At 51.1% G+C, this 25,033-nt stretch overlaps 1 protein-coding gene and 1 non-coding gene across 2 annotated transcripts in view; both read left to right on the forward strand.

The window, feature by feature from the left end:
- The window catches only part of LOC109502243 (translation initiation factor IF-2-like), a 68,690-nt gene extending 43,658 nt beyond the window's left edge, over window positions 1-25,032 (forward strand). Inside the window, exon 3 of the mRNA XM_045033593.1 lies at window positions 24,507-25,032. Coding sequence (XP_044889528.1) covers window positions 24,507-24,949 — 443 coding nt within the window. The 3' untranslated portion in view covers window positions 24,950-25,032. The remainder of the gene's footprint in view (window positions 1-24,506) is intronic.
- Window positions 2,301-18,769, forward strand: LOC111561628. The gene is made up of 4 exons (XR_006584179.1): window positions 2,301-3,533; window positions 4,684-4,829; window positions 9,037-9,148; window positions 18,718-18,769. It is a non-coding gene; the product is annotated as an uncharacterized LOC111561628 (transcript).
- Window position 25,033: the final 1 nt, after the last annotated feature.

Here is a 25,033-nt window from a genome sequence, read left to right on the forward strand (position 1 = left end):
CCGCCGTCTACCACCCCAGAGGAGTGTGGGCAGGGGGCTTGCAAGGGGCGCCCATCTCCAGGTGGCTGGAGGAATTACCCTGCTAAAGTGGTCATGAATTATAGAAAGGAAGAGGTGGGGGGAAGGCCCAGAATATCATATGTGTAAATAAACCAGAGTGGCGGTCAGACATAAAAGCCAGCCACCAAGCTCTTGTACCCAGGGCGTCCCCTTCTCTTGCCGACCCACTCGTGCCGAGTACACAGCGCGTCGCTTACAACCTCCTTCTCCAAAGGATTTGTTAATAAGTCAATGACGGAACATCTAAAGGGGAAAAATATTTCTCTTTATAGTTGGAGATAATTGTCCCAGGAAAAAAAAAAACAACAAACCTTTAATTACAACTCACATGGAGAAAGCTTGATTTGTGGGCAGAGCCCAAATGCTGAGGAGCTAGATGTAAAATATTTGTAATATTTAGGGAACCTAGAGTTTTACATAAAAGTAAACAGCATTGCCTGAAGGCACAATTTCCAGCAACACAATAAAATGTGCAGTGAATTTATGGCGGCCATCCATTAGCTCTTACCAAGGCAACGTCGCCCCTATCTGTCGTCCATCATTATAATAGAGGGTTAATGCACCGAATTTACATAAAAAAGTCATATTGTCTGCATGAATTATTTACACTCGAAGCTGTTTTTACAGCTTGGTTTCAAGCTGGATTCTGGGAGAGATTCTGCCAGTAAATTACTCTGTGGAGACCTGGTTCTATAACTGCGCGCGGAGCCAGCAATGAAAAGAAAGGAAAATGGGCAGGCCCTGGCGGGTCGTTGGTGCTGACGCCTCTCGGGTGGGGGCTGGAGGCGGCGGTGGAGGCTTCCGGAGGCTGTTGGACCTTGCCGCAGACGGGGCTCTGTTTCTGGGCCCACGGCTTCACGGTTGCTGCCCAGCTGCCCAGCTGGTCAAAGCCAGTTTGGGCCCGCGGGAACGCAGGGATCCTTCCGAGGTATCCGGGGCGGGTGGGGGGGGGGAGCTCTTGGAGGCTGAAGTCAGAGGTCTTTTAGGGGATCAGGGTCCAGGAGGGGAAGAGGAGCGCCTGTGTTTTAGGAGCAGGGGCCTGGTTCGGCAGTGTGAGTGAGACCCATGGTTCCCATTGTACAGATGGGAAGACTGAGACCTCGGAAGGCACCTCCTCAAGCAGCGGGAAGCCCATTCATTCCAGGTGGGCCCAGGGAAGGTGGGGACATACGGACACGTCAGGCAGAGTGGGATGGTGATGGGGCGTCCATCGGGGGACAGGCACAGGCCCCAGGCCTCCCACCTCAGTGCTTATGTTTTCTAGACCTTTGAGTGAGTGGAAGGCAGTTTCAGTGCTTGGGCTGGGGATGAGCTGTGCTCTTGGCACAGAGTTCTTAAATTCTCTTTGCTTTTTAGGGTTTGGGCTGCTGGGGAGAGCTGCTCGTGTCTCCCGGTGAGGCGGAGGTGGGAGAGCCTCGGCACACAGTGGAAACACACCTGGATTTTTCAGCCCATGCCTGCTGCGTGGCGTTGGGCAAGCCCCCTAGTATCCGGGGGGACTCAGTTTCCTCATCTGTACAAGGGGATTCCCAGTCCCGGCTCCCTCAGCCTGTTCCCCAAATGAGGGGAGGCTCGAATGGGATGGCATGCTCTGGGAGGTGTGCAGTGTGTCACAAGCACGGCCACAGGTGACAGGGGTCAGCAGAGGAAAGCCTTGAGGTTCGAGCTGATAGAGGGATAGACAGATGGAGAGAGAAGCCTGGAGAGATCAAAGAATCCCAGAGACAGAGAGAGAGGGAGAGACAAAGAGCGATCACACAGAAACAAAGAGAGAGGGACAGAGATGGAGATGGGCAGGAGGTGTAGACCCAGGAGAAAAGAGTCAGGCAAACTGCGTCAGGCTGTGACTTCCTGGAGCCCCGATGGTGTTTTCCTGGCCAGCGGACAGCTTGGCAGGCTGGGGGCTGCCCTTTAGCCTGGACTCTCTCTCCGTCCAGGCCAAGAAGTTCCCCGGGCTTCTCTCTGGCCTGGAGGTTCCCGCCTGGTCACCCTCTGCTTTTCTGTCGCACAGGGAAGCCTGAGCTGGCTGCCAGCCCCGTCCTCCCCCATCCCCCAGCGCCCGGGACCGGCTGGTGCTCATTGCTGCTACACTCGGGTCTCCCGCTCCAGGAGCAGCCACGGCAGGTCCCCAAGGGCCTGGAGACAACAAATGACTCCCCGCTGACGGGTTGCTCGCTGCCTCCTGCCTGCGAGCCCGTTCGGCTGCACACCGCACGCAGATAATCATGTAAGGCAAGGGAACCCCTCCTGCCCGTGGTGCTGTGATTTAAACCTGAACTTTGCTTTGCTTTCATCCCCTGGAGAAGCGAGATTTAGATGATAAATTTCTCCGTCTTCCCGGGAGCGTGCACACACGTGTGCGCAGACCTGTGCCTCCACGCACACGTAGAGGTGCTCCCACATTGCGGAGCCCCCGTGCATGAGCGCTTACAGATGTGTCCACCCCGTTGCAAACCACACGTGTACACATTCACATGTGATGCATTTGTATGACACGCATGCCATCCGGGGGGGACCCGCGGCCCCCGGTTAGGGCAGGAGGCCGGAACGGCTAGCGTGCACGGGGTGGGTGGGAGAGGGTGAGGAGGACAGGCAAGGCCGAGACCGGAAGACGCTGTCCAAATCTCGCCCCACCGTGCTGCCTGGAAGAGGGGAAGGAGGTTCGTTGTTTTTGTGTGAGTGTGCTTGTCTGCACGTGTGTCCCTGTGCACGAGTCCGCGTGCCCATCTGTGGGTGTTGACAAGCGTGGGAACCTTTGTTGCACGCTGAGGTTGGCGGCCTACGGGCAGGGGAGGGTGCGGTGCGTTGGAAAATCACACCCACGCTGCCGCTGGCCCGCTGTTGGCCTCGGGCAAGCTGGCGCCCCTCTCTGGTCTTCCTTCTGGCCTCCAAGGGTCCAGCCAGTTCTGACTTTCTAGTCTGTCTGTGAGAACGTGAGGGCGTGTTTCTCTGAGTAAGCTGGACTTGGGTGTGTGTGTGTGTGTGTGTGTGTGTGGTGAGTTTGAGAAACGATCTGTGTGTATGTTTCACTTAGTGAAAGTATCTGTGAGAGCGAGGACATCCTTGGTTTAAATTGCACCCCTCCTACTCCTTTTCTGCCTTAATCTTCTCCATAACACTGGTCGCCCCTGAACGCCACTGTACTTTTGCTTATTTATGTTGTGTATGGTTTCCGTCTCCCTGGCGGAACGTAAACCCCACGAGGATCGGACTTTTAGCTGCTGTGCTCACGCGTGTATCCCCCGTTAGAACCATCTCTGGCGCAGGTGGCCTCGTGAAACTTCAGTGCATATTCATTGAGTGAACAAATGAATGAATGAACAACCTTATCAGCTCCCTCAGGTGTTCTCTTACGGGTCACTTGCCTTCCTTTCTCGAAAATGCTGTTAATCATGAAGTCCTGTATGTGGGCCAGTAGAAGTTGACATCGGCGAGGGGCAGATCAAGTGTGGAAAGCCAGGCAAGAGGGAAAGGTACTTTTTTTTAAATGTTTATTTATTTAATTTGAGGGGGGAGGCAGAGAGAGAGAGAGAGGGAGACCCACACACAATCCCAAGCAGGCTCCGCACTGTCAGCACAGAGCCCGATGCAGGGCTCGAACTCATGAACTGTGAGATCATGACCTGAGCCAAAATCAAGAGTCAGATGCTCAACTGACTGAGCCCCCCAGGCGCCCCGGGAAAGATACTTTTTAAGAAAGAGAGTGCTGTGTACCTTCCCAGGAGCAGCTTTTCTGACGGAGCTCTGAGGACGGAGGGGCAGATTTCAGGGTATGGGAGGGAGGAGGGAAGAGGGAGGAGGGAGGTGAGGGTAAGGTAAAGACAGTGGTTTAGGTAGTATGTGGAGGAAACGGGAGAAGGCATTAGCTGGAGGAGGCAGTGGGGTCCTGTGGTCATTCCCACTAGCTTGGTGACATTTATCAACCTTCTTGTCGGGAGTGGCCCAGGTTCCTGGTAGCTTAAGTAGGTCTTCTGGGATTTGAGACAGAGAATATCTACCCGACTGTGGGAATTCATGTTGATGGAAACGTCTAGAACTATGTTGTCCGATGCAGGAGGCACTGGCCACACAGATGTGGCTATGGAGCACTCAAGTGTCACTGTTTAAAAAAAATTTTTTTAATGTTTATTTATTTTTGAGAGAGAGACAGAGCGTGAGCAGAAGAGGGGCAGAGAGAGAGAGGGAGACACAGAATCCGAGGCAGGCTCCAGGCTCTGAGCGGTCAGCACAGAGCCCGACGTGGGGCCCGAACCCACAAACTGTGAGATCATGAGCTGAGCTGGAGTCAGACGCTTAACTGACGGAGCCACCCGGGCGCCCTAAGTGTCACTTTTTGCAAAAAAGTTTTATTTATTTAAGTAATCTCCACATCCCACGTGGGGCTTGAACTCCTGACCCTGAGATCAAGTGTCACACGCTTCTCTGACTGAGCCAGCCAGGTGCCCCCCTCAAGTGTCACTTTTTTAATGAGGCCCTGACCACCCTACTTAAAATTGCTGCCTGCCTCCTCCGAGGCACCCAGATTCCCCTTGTCTGATTTTAATTTCTCTTTCGCCCTTATCGCCTTCCAATACACTAAATGATTTATTCATTTAAGCTTGTTTTTTACTGTTGGTGTTCCAGTGAGAACGAGAGACCTTGCAAGGGCGGGACCTTTGTCTGGTTTGGCCACGGGTGTATCCCACGCGCCCAGGAGAGCGCCTGGCGTGTGGCAGGTGTTTCGTCAGTGTTTGCTGAGTGATTGGCTGCACTTCTGCCCGAGTGGATTTGTGAGTATGTGTTGTGAGTGGGCTTGTAAAGTAAGTGCTTGCAGGATGTGAGTGTCAAGGGGCTGTGGGGTTTTTTGTTGTTGTTGTTGTTTATTTATTTATTTTGGGGGAGGAGGGGCAGAGAGAGAGAGAGAGAGAGAGAGAGAGAGAGAGAGAGAATCCCAAGCAGGCTCTCTATTGGCAGCATGGAGCCCATCGTGGGGCTTGAACTCACGAACTGCGAGATGGTGACCTGAGCCGGAATCGAGAGTTGGATGCTTAACTGATTGAGCCACCCGGGCGCCCCAAGGGGCAGTGTTTTTGCTTGTGGGGGTGACTGACTGTGTTTGGGAGGTGGGTGGGTTTGCTCCAGAGCTCTGTCCTCTGGGGCCTGGGGAGCAGTTCTCTGATAGAGGCTCTAGGATCTGGGCGTCCTAACTGGACATCGTCAAGGGTCTGCCAACAGGCCCAGGATGGCTTCCCCTGGAATCTCCAGGAGTCCTTTCCTTGACACGCTGCCCCATTGGTGGCCATGGGCCTGAGCCCTAGCTCTGGGAGCTCCCTCGGCCCACTCTCTCCTTTCCCCATGGGCAGACCATGCCCCAAACTTAGGGAATCCCCGCACCCTGTAGCCAGTCTGCCCCCTGGGCTGGGAGGAGTCAGGGGGGTGAAGGCCGGTAGTCAGTACTGGAGGACAGCCGTGCTGGGTGGCTGGACTCAGCATCTGGATAATCTGGACGTGTGGTTGGGAGGAGGGGCCTGGCGGTACCCCTTGGGCAGTGGTCAGTTCAGAGGTGTCAGGGCTGGGCAGCAGGTGGCTGGGCCCGGGTGAAGGGCTGAGGAAGAGGGGCCGGGCTGGCCTTGTGCTTAGGCTATGGGGGGTGGTGGTCAAGGGCCCAGGAGTCAAGAGCTTAGGATGCCCATGTGGAGGTCAGCCTCTAGGGCCAAGACAAGGAACCCAAAGCAATGGGCTTTGGTGCCCCAGTTCATTCCCTTTTATGTGAAGGTGGTGACTACAGAGCTGCTGGGAGGTGGGGGTGAGGCATGGCCACCCCTGCGGATGACAGCATCGGGACCCAAAGGCGCTCAACCAAGTGACCTCCATGCCAAGACCCAAAAAGACAAGTGCACTAGGGCTGGAGACAAAGTATCCCCTTAAGGCCTACATTTAGGAAAAATTGTCTAATATTGAGAGCATGGTGTTTGGGGTCAGACAGAACTGTGTGTAGCTTTCACGCTTTCCAGCTGTGTGACTTTGGAAAGGTCACTTAACCTCTCTGAGCCTCAGTTTCCTCATAGGTAAATGGAGATACTTTTCTTTCTTTCTTTCTTTCTTTCTTTCTTTCTTTCTTTCTTTCTTTCTTTCTTTCTTTCTTTCTTTCTTTCTTTTTTTAGTGTGAGAGTGGGAGTGGGGCAGAGGGGCAGAGAGAGAGAGAGAGAGAAAGAGAGAATCACAAGCAGGGTCCACACTCAGCATGGAGGCCAGTGTGGGGCTCAATCTCACGACCGTGGGATCATGACCTGAGCTGAAATCAAGAGTTGGACCCTCAACTGACTGAGCTGTGCAGGCGCCCCGCTACTTTTTTTTTCATAGTGGGACTGGAAGGATTAAGCTGTCATTATGACCGTTGCTATTTTATTTAAACGACTGCACAGATCCAGGAAGGGAAGACTGCTTTGACAGGAGTTCACCTCAAAAAGACCCAGGGCTTTGGCTGATCTCAGATTAATACGAGGGCCTCGTATGGATGGTGACGTCTGTGATTAGAAAAGAAGGGGCAGCTGGTGGCTCAGTCGGTTAAGCGCCCGGCTCTTAATTTTGGCTCAGGTCATGATCTCACGGTCCGTGAGTTCGAGCCCCGCGAACTCAGTTTGGAGCCTGCTTGGGATTCTCTCTCTCTCCCTTTCTCTCTGCCCCTCCCCTGCTTGCGCTCTCTCCCTCTCTCAAAATAAATAAAAACAAGCATTTCAAAAAAGAAAAGAAAAGAAGGTAGTCATCCCCGGAGCCAACATGGGCTCAGCAAGATCAGGTGAATCTTTCAGATTCCGGACAGCTTAGCGATTGGGGGAATCTGTTATTTATTGCGTGCCTGTCGTGAGTTGGATACTTCACATATATGATCTTAATCTTCACAAGTTGTGCTCTGGATGTGACAGTATCCATTTTACAGATGGGAGATTGAGGCTCCGGGAAGTTGAATGGCATTCCCAAGACTGAGGGCGCTGGGATTCAAGCCTGAATCTGTCTGGCCCTTCGGGTCATATCGCGCCACCTCCTAAAACACTGGATAGGGTCTGTCATGCTCTCTAGGACATGATGGCTGGCTGGGAGGGCATCGAGGGGGCTCCCGTCTGGCTGAAAGACCGCCACAGAATGTTCATAGAGTCGGAACCAGGTCAGTCTGCGTGGGTCTTTAGAGGTAGCCGTGGGGCTCTGCCTTCTACCCTGTTCTGACCAATATATGCCACAGACCCAAAACGAGGTATAAAGGGTACGGGCCTGTAACAGCAAGAGGTGATAGAACAGAGAAAAAGGACAGAGCAGAGCTCAGATAGCAAAGTCAGGATCCTGAAAGATTTCAACAGGCTGGAGTGGTCAGGTGGGTTTGGCATGATGAAATATCCCAGGGACAGTAAAGGCTGGGGCCTGTCTTGACTACTGGAAAAAATGAGAAAGGGATTTAGGAGTTCAAGGGCCAGTGAGTTCAGTATGTGTCACTAGGCTACATCAAGAAAGGTATGGAGTTTGGAACAAGGGAGGGGGACCACTGTCCTGGCCCAGCCTGCTTTCTGCCCTGGGGCAGTCTCTACTGTGCATATTTGAAGGTCATGTGTGATTTTCTGTCCTTCATCTTTTTTTTGCAGGGGGGGGGGGTGCGGTTGAGGTAGGCAGAGCCCTTCTGGAGTTTGGCCCTTGGATTCCATCCAGAGCAGCCTTCCAAAATGCCACCTTTGGAGGTGGGGAAGTAGCAGATTTTCTGAACTTCTGCTTGAACAGAAAGTTCTGGATCTGGTCTTTATGCTCTCTGGGCAGAGGAATGTGCTGGTCCCTGAATGCTGAGGAACTGGGAGGGGTCCTGGTCCCCGTGGCCACTGGCCAGGTGGGTCCACTCCCTTTCCAGCTATGTCCTTCTCCTCTCAGAGCCTTATCCCGGAGGTCAGTGCTTCTCCAGGGCCTGGCAGCGTTGGGTCCTTCTGTGCTGGAGGCGGGCAGGAACAGAGGGCCTTGTAAGTTGCTCATGTCGGGGCTGGATCCCTGCTTGAGCTGGGGTGTCACCTGCCAAGCTGAATTCGGCACAGGAAGCGCCTGGCTGGGAGACGTACTGTTTAATTTGGAGGTTCTGTTCCACTCTGAAACGCACTGCTCCTGCCAGCTGCAGTGAAGGGAAGCTGTTCAGTTTTCCTCTCTCATGCCAGGATCACAGCCACTTTTTCCTGAGAAAGAAACAGGGCTGCAGACAGTTTTACTCATTAAATGCTTCTTTTCCTTTTAAATCTGTTTTTACAAAAAAAAAAAAAAAATTTTTTTTTTTTTTTTTTTTTTTTTTTGCACGAACAGAAAAGCGAAACGAGTGATATTAAAATAAACAAGGCACTGGAGACAGGAAGGTTAAAGCAGATTGTTGGGGGTGGGGAAGGGGGTTGGAGACGCCCCACGTTTCTGCGCACAGGCTGCTCGTAGCCCGTTGAAAATGCGAGCGAGAGAAAATGTCCAGGAGTCTGCCCACCTCCCAGCCCAGAAGAGCTTTTTTTTCCCCCCTCAAGTGTCTTGGGGATTTACTGAGAAAGAAATGGGGAGGGGAGCTCTCATTTGTCAAGAGCCCACTAAATAAATGCTAGACCTGTAACCTGGGTGATGTCATTCAGTCCTCCGAGGAACCCTGGGGGATAGGGCCCATTTTATGGATAAGGAAGGTTGAGGCTCAGATGTATTTTTTTTTTTTTTTTTGAGAGAGGGAGTGTGAGAGAGAGAGAGGGCACAAGTGAGTGCGGGGCAGAGAGAGAGAGAGAGAGAGAGAGAGAGAGAGAGAGAGAGAGAGAGAAGCAGGGCTCACCCGGGGTTTGTGTTTTACCTGAATCAGGGCTCAAGCTCACCCGAAGCAGGGCTCGGAGGCTCACATGGGTTAAGGTTAACCAGTCGGGGATATACAGAACTGGGATCTGACCTTGCATGTGCCTGACCTCAGATGCCATGCTCTTTTGCGCTATCCTTTGTCACCCTGAGCAGTTGTATATCCAGCTGGCGGATGCAGAAGGAGGAAGAGGAGAAAGATGAGATGTTGGCCAGCCCTGAAGAGTGGGTGTCCTACCTGGCGAGAGGGCACAAGACACTGATTGCTGTGAGTGAGCCAAACCTTAGTTGCTGGGTTCTGACAGATACAGGGGGTTGGGGGAAAGGTGTGGGGTGTGGATGGGGTTGGCTTGATAACCAGGATAGGTTTCCTGGAGGTGGCCCTCTGGAAGTTGAATGGAGGTGAGAGAATGGCCTTGAGCAAAGGCAGGAAAGGTGCTAATCTGGCTTGGGTGTGAAGAGGTGAATCAGGGTGGGGTCGTCAGGATGGTTGTGTTGGAATCGGGATCAGGGTGGAGAGTGTGATGCCAAGAAAGAGTCTTGGACTGCGAGGCGGGTGCCTGGTTCTTGTCCTGGAACTGCCACTGCTCACTTGCTGTGTGGTCTTGGGAAAATCCCTTTTCCTCTCTCGGCCTCAGATTTTTTGTCCGTTAAAATGGTGGAATTGAACTTGAGAGCCCCTACAGACCCTTGCAGCGTCCCATGAAGACAGAAGGTGACTGTAAAATCCAGAAGGCCTTGAATTAAGGACTTGGCATTAGAATCATCATGAAATATTAGTCTAAGAGGCCCCCAGAAATCACCTTCTAGATCATCTTACTTCAGTCTGCAGCGAGTTTTCGAGGTGAAGGGAAGGGAGGTGGGAGAGGGAGGGACCTCCAGAGGCCTGGATGACATGCAGAGGACACCGAGGGGTCTGGCGGTGTTTTACATGCATTCTGCACCAACATGCGGTGGGCCAAGAGGTAAGGGGTCAAACAGGAGAGGGAGGTGAGGCCAGACCGTGGAGGACCAAGGGGCTTCTGTTCTATCCTCTGGGTAGTGGGGAGCCATCGAAGGAGTGGGAAGGACCTGCGCAGAGGGGCAACTTTGACAGATCACGTGGGCAGGTTTGATGATGCGTTTGACGGGGGCTGGGAGTCGATACAGGCCAGGGTGAGTGCCGGGAGGGCAGTTAGGGCGCCGCGTGTCCACTTAGGGAGAGACGGTGATGGTCTGAGCCGTGGGAGCAGAGTGGGCATGTTGAGGACAACATCCGTTCAGGAGGAACCGGGAAGTGGGGGGGATAGGATTTGTTGATTGACTGCACGTGAGGAGTGAGGCAGAAGGACCCCAGGTTTCTGGCTCCGTGGTCCTTACTGAGATGGAAACACTGGGGGAGGGATAGATTTGGGGGGGGAAGAAGATGAATTCAGTTTTGGGTTTGGTGAGTGTGAAGAATCAATGGAACACGTATGTCATGACTTTTTCATTCAATTGATCACTCCTTTCTTCATTCATTCGCCATTGAGCATTCACTGTGTGCCAGGCACGGCTGGCTGCTGCCTTCCCGAAGCTGTCAGTCTAGAGGGGCACTCAGAAAGTTCTTCCTCATGCTGAATTTCAGCCTGCCGGATTTTTGGTCTTCTTCTGCCCTTCGGGACCTCGCGGGACTTTTCCACCTTCAGAGAGTAGAGACCAGTGGTCGTGGCTCCCTGCGTTGCTTCTGGTTCAGGGAATATGGGGCTATGCAGGCCATGTGAATGTAGAAAGTTGCATAGAAATGGATTTCGGCCCTGAGTGCCTTTTTGCATGGCCTCACCTGTCGAGTGGGTTTAATCAAGCCTCCCTTACAGGCGGTGGTGTGCTGGAGTGGGTTCCTACTGGCTTCCAGAACCGACCGAAGGCATCTCTTCTCAACTCTGTGGTCAGTGACGTCCCATTGGTAGCTCGAAGTCAGCCACGGTGGGAATATTTAGACCATGGAAATTGGCTGCTGCGACAAGCCGGGTCTCTTTCTTTCTTCCAGACTGCTAGTTGGTAAATATCTGTCAGCATCCCACTGCTTAAGGACTCACGGGCAGGATGCAGGATGTTGAGCACCTGGTGCACGGCCCCCGTGTAGGCACACCTGCTTGGCACACAGTAGGAGCCTCACAAACGTGACTGCCTTCTCCTCAGACATCTCTCTTGTAGGGGCAAAGCGATTGTTCCATTCACTCAGAGCATCACCTCCCTTTCAGCCAGGGACGACTCCTTCTCTCTCCTCAAACGACGTGGTTCCAGCGACAGCTGCCCTCTACTTGCTCCCTCTGGCCTCGGCAGAGGGGTGGATCCAACAGGATGAGGAGTTTGGAGTCTTATGAATCTGGATTTGAATCTTGGCTCTGCCCCCTGCTAGCTGTGTAATAACCCTGGGCGAGTTATTTAATCGCTCTGAACCTCAATTAAGTCACCTGTAAACTGAGGACAGACATGCCTCCCTCATTAAGTTGTTGTGCAGATGGAATGAGGTAATGGGTGTGTGTGGGTGCACGAGGCCCTGGCAGCGAGGCGGCAGTTTCAGTGGGAGCTTGACCGACGCTGGTCTCCTTCCCTGAAAAGTCCAGTGTGGACTCGGGGTGGGGGGTGGGGGCGCTCTGACAGCCGGCAGGGGGGCACGGGGGGCAGCGGGGAGGCGGAATCAGGGCTGCATCCTTGGGAAAGCTATTTCCTGGTGGAACGCGTAGGCCCGCAGTGGCTGCGGGCCGTAGGACCCTCCAAATGCATTCCGAGTGCAGCGGAGGGGAACTCCCCAGGCCGAGGTTCACGCTTCCAGACCGTCACCTGCAGATCTGCAGATATAACCGCCTACCAGCAGCTCGGCTCGTGGGTTTCTGGGGCGGCTGTGGCAGCCTGGGCTGCGCTGATTTACCACCCCAGCCCCAAGCAGATTAAATCACCCAGAGTCATTTGAATTGTACCTGGCCTTGTCACACAAATCTTAGAAACTGCTGTCTGGCAGGAAAACTTTCTCTGTACTCTTTGGAGGAAGTCTGAGAGCTCTAGAAATTGAGGCGGAGTGGGAAAAAGAAGGTGGTGCTGGGAGGGGGAGGGGTAGGTTTCTGCATCTTCGGGTCAGGCCTGAGTTGGTGGTTGGAGGAGAAACTGTGGGGTGTGTACCCGTGAGAGAGCAAGCGAGCAAGCGAGCGAGAGAGAGAGAGAGAGAGAGAATGAGAGAGTGCGAGCTCATTGCAGTGGCCTTTGGGGGCAATGTCATCTCTGGCTGTGTGACACAGGGCAAGTCACTTAACCTCTCTGAGTCTCAGTGGATTGTTGTGAAGGTCAAAAGGGCTAGCTTGCTAGCGTTTTGTAGACTTTATTAATCAGCTGGGAAGAATAGACAAATGACTATATAAACAAATTATATACGGCCGTGCTTACCATATGTTGAGCAGAGAGTAGGGACTCTGGGAGTTAAAAGAGAGTGGGTCCATTATCAGAACTCTGGAGCTTGACTTGGGCCTTAAAGGAAGGCTAAGTCCCAGGAGAGTGATGTGGAAGAGGTTATAGTGCAATTAAAATTGTCAACCCCCCATCCATCTCCCATGGCGTATGTGGCTTTGGAGTGGAGTCCTGATTGACTTCGCCAGTCAACATAGTCCTTCTCCCCAAGACCCATTTTTGACACATGGATTGGTTCTAAACCAATCAATACACACATTTCCCCAGTCACAGGAATTGGTTTAGATTGGCCCAGTGAGACAGAAGGCCAGAATTTTTTTGTTAGATGACTGGAGAAAGACATCCAGTCTCTCTATCTGGATTTGAATGAGGTAGCTTGTGGATCTAATTCCTGGCAGGCATCTGGTGACTGGGAACACAACCGGAGATTACTGTAAACATATGGATGTGGGAAGAGCCCGGAACATCACAGGAGAATTCTGTCCCAGCCCTGATCAAACTGTGCCTGAAGCCTGTTGCATCTGGACTTTCTATTAAGTGAGCTGATGAATTTACTTTTAAAAGCCCACTTAGATTTTAATTTTGCATTATTTAGAGCTAAAATCTGATACAGGGATCTGAGTGGAGAGTGAGGACCTACTTGGTATCAGGCAGCCATTAGTGAGGAGAACATCTAGGCTGGAGGAAAGGGTTGGGAGGGGTGTGTGATGAGCAGGGGTGGCAGGAGGCCACAGGTAATAAGGCTGGAAGAAAGTTTGGAGTTGAATAATGGAAGATCTCAGACACAAGTATAAGAATCTGGGCCTTCATTCTGTAGGCAGTGGGGGATATTTCAAGACCTGTGAGCTAGTGAGGGCATGGTAGGGTGCTGTGAGCCGAGTGGGATTTGAGAAGGTCAACCTAAGAGTAGGATGTAGATGGGACTGGAAGGAGAAGTTGGGGGCTAAGACCTAAGAACATGATCATTTACTGATACTGCACCCAGTGTGTGGATTATCTCACTTAGTCCTTATAATAACTCCTCTTTTCTTTTCTCTTCTTTTCTTTTTTTTCTTTTTTCTTTTCCTTTCCTTTCCTTTCCTTTCCTTTCCTTTCCTTTCCTTTCCTTTCCTTTCCTTTCTTTTTTCTTTTCATTTCTTTCCCTTTCTTTTCTTTTCCTTTCCCTTCCTTTCCTTTCCTTTCCTTTCCTTTCCTTTTTTTCTTTTCTCTTCTTTTCTTTCTTTTCTTTTCCTTTCCCTTCCTTTCTTTTCTTTTTTCTTTTCTTTTCTTTTCTTTTCTTTTCTTTTCCTTTCCTTTCTTTTTTCTTTTCTCTTCTTTTCTTTTTTCTTTTCTTTTCTTTTCTTTTCCTTTCCTTTCCTTTCCTTTCCTTTCTTTTTTCTTTTCTTTTCTTTTCTTTTCTTTTCCTTTCCTTTCCTTTCTTTTTTCTTTTCATTTCTTTTCTTTTCTTTCCCTTTCTTTTCCTTTCCCTTCCTTTCCTTTTTTTCTTTTCTCTTCTTTTTTTTTTCTTTCTCTCTCTCTCTCTCTTTTCTTTCTTTTTTTTTTTTGTTTCAATAATCTTCAATAACTTGACAAGACCGTATAGTTACTAAATGACAATCAGGACCCGAATACAGGTCATCTGACTTCAAAGTCTGTACCTTATTCACATTTGTGATGACACAGGTGACAAATTAATACAAGCCAAACCAGGATAGTGGTCACAGAAAGGGATGCATGGGAGACATTAGGCTGGTGACCCCCTAGATATGTTCTCATTAAAGTCAGAAACTAGACCAGGGCAGCTGTTGTTATCAGTATTTTAAAAATCACTTTTGCGGCACCTGAGTGGCTGAGTCGGGTGGGCATCTGACTTTGGCTCAGGTCATGATCTCCCCACTTGTGGGTTGGAGCCCCAAGTCAGGCTCTGTGCTGACAGCTCAGAGCCTGGAGCCTGCTTCAGATTCTGTGTCTTCCTCTCTCTCACCCCTCTCTTGCTCGCACTCTCTCTCTCTCAAAAATAAATAAACATTAAAACATTTTTTTCTTAATAAAAAAATTTTAAAAACCCACTTTTCCTAGGGGTGCCTGGGTGGCCAGTTGGTTAAGCGTCTGATTTCAGCTCAAGTCATGATCTTGCGATTCATGAGTTTGAGCCCCTCATCAGGCTCTACACTGACAGCACAGAGCCTGCTTGGAATTCTTTCTCCCCCACTCTCTCTCCTCTTCCCCTGCTTGTGCTCTCTCTCAAACTAAATAAAATTAAAAAAAAAAACAAAAACACTTTTCCTAAGGTGCTAGGCATTGTAATTAGACAAGAAATAAAAAGAGATACATATTAGAAAAGGAGAGCCAATAATCATATCTAGCAGATATGATTATTATTTATCTATAAAAATTCAAGACAGTTTCATGAAAACAACTGGAAAAAGTAAAGTTTGGTAAAATGGCCAGTAACAAAACAACATATAAAAACAAATAGCTTTTCTATTTATAAAATGACTACCTAGAAGGTAAAGTAAAAGGCCTCATTTACACTGTCAAGAAGAAAATAGTAACACAAAATGCCTGGAAATAAACTTTATTAGAAACATGTGGGATTTACAGGAAGAAAACCAGAAAACTTGCCTGATAGAAAAGAGACTCGGATAAATATGGCATGTCCCCAGGTCTTGGGTGAAAAGATTTAATGCTTTAAGTTTGTTCGTGCTCCTTAAGGGAGTGTACAAAAATGAAGATACTCCAATTAATACTGCAACAGGATTTTTAAAAAATTTGACAAAAAAAAAAAATTATAAAGCTAATCTGGAGGAGTAAAAAAAAAAAATAGAGTAGCTAAGGGAAATTCTGAAAAAGAAAAATGATGAATACTTACCCTCTCAGATATTAAAATGTTTTATAAAGGGACAATAATTAAAATTCTTATGTAAGAATAGCAGATCACCAGGATAGAATAGAGGGTCTGGAAATGGATCCAAGTATTTAAGGGAATTTTGTATACGATAAAATGGCATTTCTGTTGAGTTGGGAAAATATGGGCTGGTTTATAAATGGTGTTGGCATGGGCCAGCCATTACAACACAAGCTGGTTTTCTGTCTTTCTCCAATAAGACCAAGGCATGAAGACTACAGAGTCTTCATGAATACGAATGAATAAATATGAATGACTATTTTGGTCATCTTATCGTGGTGATGTTCCTTCTAAGCATGATGGGATATCCAGGAATCATAAAAGAAAAGATTGATACATTTGAATATATGAAGATGAAAAGTTTAAGACCATTAATAGTAAAGGAGAGGGGAGCCTGGGTGGCTCAGTGGGTTGAGCGTCCGACTTCCGCTCAGGTAATGATCTCACAGTCTGTGAGTTTGAGCCCCATGTCAGGCTCTGTGCTGACAGCTTGGAGCCTGGAGCCTGCTTCAGATTCTGTGTCTCCCTCTCTCTCTGCCCCTCCCCTGCTCATGCTCTGTCCCTCTCTGTCTCAAAAATAAATAAAAACATTAAAAAAATAGTAAAGGAGAAAAGGGAAAGTGTATATGATAGATAATTGTTTAATCTGATTCTCAAATGTGCAAAGAACTCTTAAACCATCCATTAAGAAAAAGATAAATATCTCATTAGAAAAATGGGCAAAAGACACGAACAGGCAATTCACAAAGAAAATAATTACAAATGACAAAAAAAGAAGAAAAGATACTCATTTACTTTCATTAATAATTTAAACAATGCCAGTAAAAATGAATGTCTTTTGCCATCTGTTGATTTGACCAAACGTTAAAACCTGGGGCTAGTGAGGGGGTGGAAAGATATGCTAGGACACTGTTGATGGGAAGTACATTGTACGTTTTCAGAAGGACAGAGTGGCAAAATTGGAAATAGTGCACTCTTGCAGCAATTTCCTTTGTACGATTTTATCCTAAGGAGATAATTACAAAGAATAAGCAAAGAGATATGTACATGGATATTTACCACAATATTATTTATGAGAGTAAAATCTTGACAACGTTCTAAAGGATCAATAGAGACCCAGCTAAATAAAGTATGATACATACATACAATGGAATACTATGAAGTAATTAAAATAATTTTGTAGAGCTCTATTTATTGACATAGAAAGATGTCTATGACATATTGTTGAGAGAGAAAAGCAGGTGTCAGTGAGAACAGTATGTATAATACAATCCCTCGTCTATAAATTATATACATAGATCTCTATGTGTATATATGCATAGAGATATGTCTGGAAGGCTGTTCACCAAAATGCTGGAGTGGTTATATCTGGGTGGTAGGATTTTGAGTGATTTTTACTTTCTTCTTCCTACTTTTAAGTATTGGTTTGATTTTTTTAAATTTTTTTTTATACTGAGGATATATCATGTTCTTCAATCAGAATAAATAATAAAGCTATTTTTATTTTGGAAATTAGATAAATATTAAATAAGAGTACTCGGCACATCGTGATTTAATGGATGCAGATAAAGAGTCAAGATGCTGCCAAGAATTTGATCCTTGAGCCTGGGAGGATTATGCATTGTGGAGAACCTGGAGTGGGAGCTGATTCTGGAGGAGAGAGGAAGTGCTGGGATTTCGGAGCTTTGGCTTGTTGCTGTGGCCTGTAGGCAGCAGGACGGCTCTTAGGAGGCTGATCCTAGGGGCACACTTGAGGGGCACAGAGGGCTTTTCCCAAGGACCAAGCTGTGGATGAGATCTCGGAGGGAGGGGGTGTAGGAGCAAGAGAAGGCTGGAAATCGGGCCCTGGAACATGGCCACATTTACATGATGGAAGAAACTGCATTAATGATCAGAAAGGCAAGGAACCACGGGGGGCGGGGGGGGGTGCATAGCTTGTCTTGGAATTCCATAGGGCGGGGGTGAATTTCCAGAGAAAGGTCAACCATATCTAATGCAGCAAAGGCACGGACACCAGGGAGAGGGTACGGGACTTGACAAATAGGAGTCTGTTGGTGACCTTGGAGGGAGCGGTTTGGGTGGGGGAATGGGGCCATGTGTGGGTGTGTGTGGGAATTGGGTGTTTGTTAAGGGAGAAAGGAGGGTTGTAGCTTGGGGGAGTAGTTTTGAGGGAAAGGGACTGAGCCTTGCTTGGGGGGTGGCATTAACTGGCATGGGCACCACCCTGCCCACTCCCCAACACTGGCAGGCGTCTCTAGACATTCTGCGCAACCTGGGGAAGCTTCAACACCTTTTTCCCAACAGCCAGACCAGGGAGCCACCAGAATCTATTGGACTTGGCCGGTGAGAGGAGCCTCTTTTCCATGCCTGGGCTTGAACACATACTTGAAGGATGATGGGAAGGCAGGCATGGAGGCCGTGATTGAAGGTGCAGGGGAGAGGCCTGGTGGAGCCAGAGGCCCCCAGTGCAGGTGTGGGCTGTGGCTTCAGCCCCAGAAGACTTCTGGGTCTGGAGCCCAGGGTGATTAGAGTGCTCTGTCTGTGAGTGTGCGGTGACTAGATGCATGCTTTGTGTGATGCTGTGAAAAAGCCCGGCTGCGTGTAAATTACTAGCTGGTACACAGATATTGGGGGCTCACCATGGCTCACCATTTTGCCATCCAGGGAAGGCAAAGCAGGGACTCATTGTCTGGACACCTGGCCTAAGGGGAGTCTGCCTGTGGGCTCCCACTGCAGGGTCTGAGAGCCGAATAAGGAACTGAGATTCAGTTGTGGCTTGCTGGAGGAACTTTCAGGAAAGACACTCAGTGGGATTCAGCTGCCATCCTCCCGATGGTATTTTGATTGCATCAGTGAGAACATGGGGTCCTGGATACTGGAGGGAAAGGCTCTTCTGGACCATCCCTGACCAGAGCTTGTCTGGAGCAGTGGAGGAACACAGGCATATGGCAGAGCTCACTGACAGCAAAGGTCCAGAATGGGGAGAGGCCCAGGCATCACGCCCAGTGGAGGAGAAATGTTGAAGGAGCTCAGGCCAAGGAATTAAGTGTTTGCTTTTAACATTCTGAAGCGGTGTTTCCTAAAATGTGCTTTTAGAGCCCTGGTTTCTGGAGGTTGTTCCACAAAAAAAAAAAAAAAAAAAAAAAAAAAAAAAAAAAAAAAGGCTTCTGTGAGCAAATACATTTCATGAAATGCAGCACCCTCAGCTGGGTGCCTGTGAGCACAGTAAAGGCTCAGAGAAGTCCTGCAGCCAAGAAACGGATGCAGAAGTTTTCCAAACTTATTTGACCACAGAAACTTTTTCAATTGCAAAATTGAAATTTACCTTCTGCAAGGTTAGTGGCTGACCTCGGACAGATGCAGTGACATGTCTTGCGTGGTGCCACGGGCAATGTTTGGGCCAATTCAGGGATGTTGCAAAGAGGCAGACTTTGGCTCAGTTCAAGGAAGAACTTTGCAACAATTGCTGATATTTTGTTTTATTTTTTTTAATTAAAAACATTTTTTACTGCTTACTTATTTTTTAGAAAGAGAGAGAGACAGAGCGCGAGCAGGGGAGGAGCACAGGGAGAGGGAGACACAGAATCCGAAGCGGGCTCCAGGCTCCGAGCTGTCAGCACGGAGCCCGACGTGGGGGCTTGAACTCACAAATCGCGAGATCACGACCTGAGCCGACGTCAGATGTTTAACTGACTGAGCCACCCAGGCAGTAAAGGACTTTCCGTCCCCGGAGGCCTTGAGCAGAGCCAGGCTCCAGGTGGGTGTCACCCTTGATTTCTGGGAGTCCGTGAACCCTGAGAGAGGGTCTCTTTGGCTACCGAGAGGTGGTACTCCTCCCTTAGAGCCTGTCGCTTGGCTTGTACTGCTTCGTACTCGGCCCAAGAGTACTTTGGGATACTTGAAATGAGCAGTCTGTGAAGGTAAGATGTGAACACATAAATATCCTCATTAAGTCCCAAATACACATCCCAAACTTTACATAACAGGAGCAGCAGCTGGAGACGCCCACAGCCCTAATTGCTTCTCTGCACTAAGAGAACATCCTCTCTCCAGTTCTGCTTATTCCATTCATTTAGGTAATTACTGGAGGGAGCCAGCTGTGGTAGACCGGCGGGCAGGCGGGCGGGTTTGTGACACCACGGGACGGGCGCCACCACGAGGATGGGGTGCTGAGGGGCGCTGGCCGCTCTCAGCCCTCTTCACGGGGAGCAGGGGCCTGGGGACGGGAGGCCGGCCACTCAGTGCCTGTCCCGATCCCACTGAGCTTCTGGGACAGGATGCCTGACCTCCTGGGGACCTGACCAGCACGTGCAGGGCAACAGGAAGGACCCAGGGCCAGGTACAGGCATGGGGACAGGAATGGACGGGCGTAGACGCCCCTGTGTCACCAACTACTCAAGATGCCTTCTCGGAATCTTGTGCTGGGCTGGCACGCTGAGGCCACAGTCCCTGCCCCCGGAGCCCACAGCCCGGGGGTAGGAAACAGCCACAGGCGGGAACAAAACCGGATCAAGGCAAGCTTTCAGGCCCGGGAAGGTGGGTGCCTGGGACCGAGAACCAGACTCTGTCTTAGAGAAAGGGGTCAGAGAAAATCTCCTGGAAGAAGAGGCAATAGGATTGACCCAGAGAGGGAAGTCGCCCGCATCTGGGGGGTACCCTTCGGCAAAACGGGGCCACGGCGACCGTAGACTTCTGGGTCCCAAAGTAACACCTGTTTTGCCCCCCTCCCCCCAGCCTCTGGTCTCTAGTAACCATCCAGGATTCGTGAAGACCGTCTGGGAGACACCTTCAAGGATGTGCGAAGCAGGGAGCTCTCTCAGCTGGGAGCTGGGCCCTCGGTGGTCGGCCAGAGAGGACACCCTCGAACGGTCGGATCGATCCCCTCTTTGGAGGGACCCTGGGGAAGGCTGTGGCCCAGGCGCGCTGCCCGCCAGGCTTCCCGTGGGTGGCGGGTGTAACTTTTCTTCCTGGTTCTCTCTGAGCCGCCAGCTCTGTTCCCCCCAGCCCCGAGTGGCGGCTCCTTGGGCCGGAAACAATGTGCTTTCTCCACGCCTGGGAGTGGAAGTCAGCAGTTTGGCACCGTCTGGCTGGCAGCCTCCACCGGCTTCCTTTGGCACTTTATTGGCAAAGGCGGTGACATTTCTTTCAGTTGGGTGGGTGGAGCTGTTATGCAGACTCTCGCTCTCCTCATTCGCCAGATGAATATTCATGACTCAGGCAATCTGTACCAGCCAGACTTTCCTGAGGGCGGCAGCTTTTCTGCTCTTCCTCTCTCTCTTTTTCTTTCTCCTTCTCTCCTTCCCAGCTCTTTGGAAAGCTGGAGTACAGCTATATTTAATTTACAAATACGGAGCTATTTAGCTTGCCTTTTGGGGTGCAGGCACTGGGGAGGAGATGCCGGGGATGGGAACAGTGGAAGCATTTGGTCCCTGACCCTGGGCTTCCTGGTCCCAGTGTCCAGCCCCCAGGCCCCACAGCCTGGGAAGCCTTACGGATCTGGGGCTCCCTTTGAACTTGGCATCTTGGTGCCTGCATGCCCGAAGGTGCGGCAGCTCTGTGCCACCTCGTTCCGCGCTGGCTGCCGAGGTCAACGTGGACGTCGGAGACACTGGTGCCTTCCTGCCCAGTGCATGGCAGACCCCAGCGATAGATGAACGCTCCCTCGGCCTCCCTACTGTGCTCTCCCGCTTGTCAAGGCCCACTCAGACCCTGCTCCAAGCCCTAGACAAAACCCCAGAAGGCACTGGGGCATTTGCTAGTCATTTCTTTCCTAGAGGAAGAACCAGTCCCTACTTGGGGTCCCCGTTCTCTGGGGTTACACCTGCTCCTTCCCTGGGAAGGGTGGCTACCTACTTTCTTTTGTCTCTTCCCATAGAGGCACCAGAAACTCTGGCAAAGGGCTCAGAATTTCCAGAATTTGCCAGGGAATTTGGTCTTAGCAAGGATGTTCTCGTGTATGTCTTGTGTGTGTGTGTGTGTGCGCGCGTGTGTGTGTGTATGTAAATATTTACGCACAGCTTAAGTGAGTCTGTATGCCTACATCTATGTTCGAGTGTTTGAGTGTGTGTCTGTATGTGTAAGGGCGTGAATGTGTATGTGGCGGGAAGTCTGGGAATGTCTGCATGTGCGAATGCGCCTCTCCAGTTAGAGTTGCGTATGTATCGTTGTGGGTCTGGGGTGTTGTGTGTCAAGGTGCTCCTGGGGAGGGGGGGTGCAGAGGCTTGTCTGTGTAGTGTGTATGTGTGCATGTGCTAGTGAACTGTAAGATGTGTGTACAAGTGTATGTGTGCATGAGAGTCTGGAGGAGAGAGAGAGAGAAAGAGAGAGAGAGGGAGAGAATGATTCCCCCTGACCTCCATTCTCTCCCAAACCTCATCCTCTAGCGAGGTGGAGGGAGATGTCCCCCCCCCCACCCCCCCACTTTGCAAGTGTTACAGATTCTATCCAAGGACGGGAACAGAAGGCTTCCCAGCACAGAGCGTCCTGAAATTACTTTATATTCCCCCCTCCTTGTTTCATCTAATCAAAATAGCGTTAGGCTCACCCATTCTCCCTGCCCATCCACTTAGCCCCGAGGGAGGGAGCGAAGCGGGCCATCTTGTCTGACCTCCTCTGAGAGCACCTTGCAGCCCCAAGCCAAGGAGCTGTCTTCCAAATCTCCTCGTTCCACGGCCCATGCTTCAGTGGCAAGAGCCAGCTGCCTCCCTGCCTGCCAGCAACCGCCAAGCTCTTCCAGAACCCACATCCAGGCTCAGCCTCATTTACAAATATGCAAATTTGCATCTTTTCTGGTATGCAAATGGAGACATGACAAATAGCTAATTAGGGTCAAAAGAAGCACTCTGAACCAATTAGTTGTAGGGTCGATTCCTTTCTGCTGGGAGGAGACTGGCCTCTCCTGCCCCCCTCCATCCCTGGCTCCCCCAGGCCCACACACTCTGGCCTGTCCCGTCTGGCTGGGGCCATGGACGGTCAAAGAGCACTGAAACACGGGTTGTTGCTTGAATCACAGTCCCACTCTGGGTGTTAGCTGTGTGACCCTGGACACACTCACCGGGACCTCAGTGTCTCCCTCTGTGAAACAGCAACGGCAGTGGCTGTCTTGCCCCTAAACCTCCACCCCAGTGTCGTGAGACTTTGGGGGGACTTGGATGGCAATAGCCTCTGGAAACTGTACTAAAATGCCTCTGATAGGCGCATCACTTGTGTTCTTCCAAAGTATTCTGCCCTTGATTTCATGTAATCGTCACATCCACCCTCTGAATTAGATGAATGAGATGTAGCGACAGTGTGGCAGTGAGTTTCATCCTGGGTGCCAACTCTGGCCAATTACGATCGTCTGCCTGGAGCGGTGCGTTGAGAAGGATGTCGAGGCCAAGTCTGGATTCCCCAGGAGAGAGACTGTGATCGATTAATGATGTCTGCCACGGGCAAGTCATTGGGCTCTGGCAGTCACGTGCTACATATTTACCGCCCAGGAAAGCCGTGGAGTTCGGAGCAGGCACCCGGGTTCCGGTCCTGTCTGCTCCCTTGAGTAAGTGACGTCCCCTTCCGGAGCTCCGCTACCTGGTCTAACCCAGGCACAATACAGCCTGGGTCTCAGAGCTATTGTGAGGAGGCAAAAGCTTTCTTTCATCCGGGAGGTGATGTGGACCCTTAATTGACACTTCAGTGGGACGGGCGTGCTGTCCCATTACAGAGGCGGGGAGCCCAAGGCCAGCGGAGGGTGGATGACTCGGAGAAGAGGAAGCCAGCAGCCTTACCAGGCAGGCCCGCACGGGCGGCTGGGGCTGCTCTTCTCTCTGCCACCACAGGATCTTGGCTCCCTCCTGCCTCCCCCGCGCTGATGCCCCAAGCAGGCTGCAACAAGCCCCGCTGGCCTGGCTCCACTTCTGGGTGTGAAGTTTGGCTGAGTCGGCACCTGGGAGAATGGGGCAATTGCCATCCTGGAGCCCAGGGCCTGGCCCAGGGCCAGTGGGCGGACGAGAGATGGTGGGAGGGCCCGAGGACCAGGGAGCCAGCCAGAGCCGGGCGGCTGGCAGGAGAAGGTCAGGAGAGCACCTGGCTTGAAGGGGGCCGGCTTGGGGGTGCTGAGAGCCGGGGCCTGAGTGCAGCACAGAGCCCAGCTGTGTGCGTGTCCTGGCTGTTGGCAGCTCCCGAGCACGGCCTTGAACGTGCCTTTGTGCGTGTGCATGCGTCTCAGGATACATCTGCGAACGTGTGTTCTTATAAATCTCTTAATGTGTATTTATTTTTGAGAGAGAAAGAGGGAGAGAGAGACAGAGACAGAGCGTGAGTGGGAAGGGGCAGAGAGAGAGAGGGAGACACAGAATCCGAAGCAGGCTCCAGGCTCTGAGCCGTCAGCACAGAGCCCGACGCGGGGCTCGAACTCATGAACCGCGAGATCGTGACCTGAGCTGAAGTCAGCTGCTCCACCGACTGAGCCACCCAGGCGCCCCGCGTGTGTTCTTATAAATGGGCATAGATGCATCACCTAGCAGTGTAAGAATAGGCGTGATCTATGTAGTTGTGCACATCTGTGCGTCAAGGTGTGTCCGTGTGTCCGCGTGTACCTGTGTGTGCGTGCCTGGCCTGCACCTCTGTGTCCAGGTGAGCTTCTTGCATGTACACGTCAGCATCCGTGTGTGTCTGTCTGTACGTTTCTACCCGAATGTGTGGGTGTCCATTTGTATGTATCTTTCAGTATCCGTACAGGCGTGTGCACACTGGTGCATCCGTATTGGTGCACGCGTGCCCACCTCCGTCAGTATCCATGGGCATCGCTGTTCAGCGTGTGTGTCCTGTCTAGTGCCCTGTGCCTCTCTGTGTCAGTGTCTGTAAACCCGCCCTGTACCTGCACTCGCGAGTGCCTCTGTGGCTGTGCCCATGTGCTGGTCCATTTCTGGGTGTGCATGTCTCCCTGGGAGGGTGTTGGTATCTACCTCCGAATGCAGGCATGGCTGTATCAAGGTGAGCAGGATGGACTCTTCTCTGTGACTGCCATAGCTCCCTTTTGTCCTCTCCATTTTTCTCTCCTCTCCTCCTTCCTTTCCTTGCAATTCACTCGAAGGGACCTGGCTGGCCCAGGCTGCTGTGGAGGTGACAGATGAGTCTTAGAAGCCCACTTCGGCCTCTAGAGAGGGGCTCCCTATGTCCATCTCCCATGTGGGCTCAGCCCCAGAGCCACACAGGCGTCGGGCTTTTTAAAATGGAAGTTGTTGCCTGCCCCCCCCACCCCCCCGCTGCATATTAATCATCGGCCCCAGCAGCAGTGAGAGCAACAACTCATGACTTTTTCTCCTTCCCTTTGCGGCAGCCCTCCCGGACTTCCCACCTGCAAAAGGGCGGCCCCACCACCTGCCGGAAGATCTGCCGGCTTGGGCTTTGGAGCATGAGTGCTCCAGCTCAACTGTTTGCCTGTCGACGGTCCCTCTGGCATCGCTGGACCTTTTCGGGGATTGGACTTGGGACTCCTCTCCTCCTGGCTGTGTTTGGATTCCAGCCTTCCCCGGTTGGACCTCCCTGCTCAGTTCCTTGGGTCATTCCCAGGCAGCCTCGCCTGGATACGGTTCCCCTCCTGTGCGGGCTGCTCCCCCAGGGACTGGGGCCGCCATCCCCGTCTGCCCCAGGCTCCCTGGCCCACGGCCTGGCCCACAGCCGTGCTGGAACACGAGCGTGATGGATGATTCCAGTGCCTCAGCTCCTATCTTGCAATCATCCGATGGCTCCCCTCCCCTTACAGTCTTCTCCCTTCACTGATGGTTTTGGATGGAATTTAAAATAAAAAAGATTGATTAAAAGTTGGAAACTGTGTAAGTGAAAATAAAAGCACTTAAGACCAAT

This window comes from Felis catus, chromosome C1 (genome assembly GCF_018350175.1).
Source record: "Felis catus isolate Fca126 chromosome C1, F.catus_Fca126_mat1.0, whole genome shotgun sequence".
Classification (NCBI taxonomy): Eukaryota; Metazoa; Chordata; class Mammalia; order Carnivora; family Felidae; genus Felis; species Felis catus.